General features: G+C 38.2%; 1 protein-coding gene across 1 annotated transcript in view; it reads left to right on the forward strand.

Annotated features, from left to right (window-relative positions):
- Nucleotides 1–37: 37 nt before the first annotated feature.
- LOC104993196 (nik-related protein kinase-like) overlaps nucleotides 38–1,310 on the forward strand; it is a gene marked incomplete at both ends in the record, with an annotated part of 3,465 nt that continues 2,192 nt past the window's right edge. Inside the window, one exon of the mRNA XM_010846346.1 lies at nucleotides 38–92. Coding sequence (XP_010844648.1) covers nucleotides 38–92 — 55 coding nt within the window. The remainder of the gene's footprint in view (nucleotides 93–1,310) is intronic.

The raw sequence follows: 1,310 nt of genomic DNA on the forward strand, positions 1-1,310 counted from the left end.
ACTTTTTTTTTTTTTTTGGTCATCTTTTCCTTTGCAGAGTGATGTGTGGTCCGTGGGAATCACTGCTATTGAAATGGCTGAAGGGGCTCCTCGTGAGTAATAATATTTGATGTTGGTTAAAAGTTATGAAACATGCTGTACAAATCTGCCACTTGTACCATTCAGCTTGTACTGATCACACAGGTGCCACACCACGTGCGAAACTATAAATGATGGTCTTTCCCAAATTACGAAATGCCATAGTCAGAATGGCCAGATATGTCTTTAAGAAGAGTTTGTATTTTTCTCTGTTAAGATGTCTTATTTTAGGCTGATTGAGTATTGACTCAATTTAGCCTCAATAACATTTGGTCACGATAGTAATAACCAAACAGAATCTAAAGGCGTTCCAGTACATATTCACTGATGAAATATTTAGGTTCCTGAACAGTTACACTTATATACTTCAGACTGTGCCAGTTAAGAAAATCCTCCAGTAGTTCCTTTTAATTGAGCCAATCCTCAACAATATTGAGAAGGAAGCTTTTTTCCCCACTTTGGAGTCAGTCCAGCTATCACTGGTGCCTTCCATGCTCCTATCAGCCACTCCATTGCCCTCATTGTTCCGTAGGCTCCATTTTCTCTTGTTTCCCCCTCCTTCTCTTCATTGAAGTAACCTGTCAGTAGTCTGTTCTTCAGGTTACTGCTTTCTGATAGGAAAGTAAAAGTGTAATGTGAACTTGAGTATAAATGATTAATAACCAGCAAATGTATAATCCCATAAACAGGGCATATTTGCTGTTCTCAATACCTAAATCCAAGAATATAAGTAATAAACACATTCATAGTATTGATGAGAAGTGAGAGAAATGCCTTAAGTGTGTATGTCAGGGGGCAGGGCTTGCAACTGCTTTGCTTTGCCCTCTCCAAGCAGATCCTGTAGGTTCCCATGTTCCTATGTGCTTCATCTGTACAATATCTACTGTTTTAACACTGTGTTTCATTGTTAATGGGAGTAATTTCAAGGAGTAGAAATAATGGTAACATAAAACTATTAAGAATCTCTGGTGTCCCTTGGAATATCAAGAATTTCTGGTGTCCCTTGGAATATCACATATCACAGAATGGGCATGGATTAAAGCTGGGTCAGGTATGGAGATCAGGCCACTGCACCTCCTATTAATTTATATAAACCTTGACCTTTGAACGATTGCCGTTATATTATTCTAATGAAATTACCCTGGGGACTTTATTTATACTACTATGAGAGGCCAATTTGGCACTGGAGATTTTTTTTTTTTGAGATGTATTTTGGGAGAGGAAGGATTCCT

The sequence above is a fragment of the Bison bison genome, unplaced genomic scaffold, assembly GCF_000754665.1.
Source record: "Bison bison bison isolate TAMUID 2011002044 unplaced genomic scaffold, Bison_UMD1.0 scf7180017849002, whole genome shotgun sequence".
In the NCBI taxonomy this organism is placed as follows: Eukaryota; Metazoa; Chordata; class Mammalia; order Artiodactyla; family Bovidae; genus Bison; species Bison bison.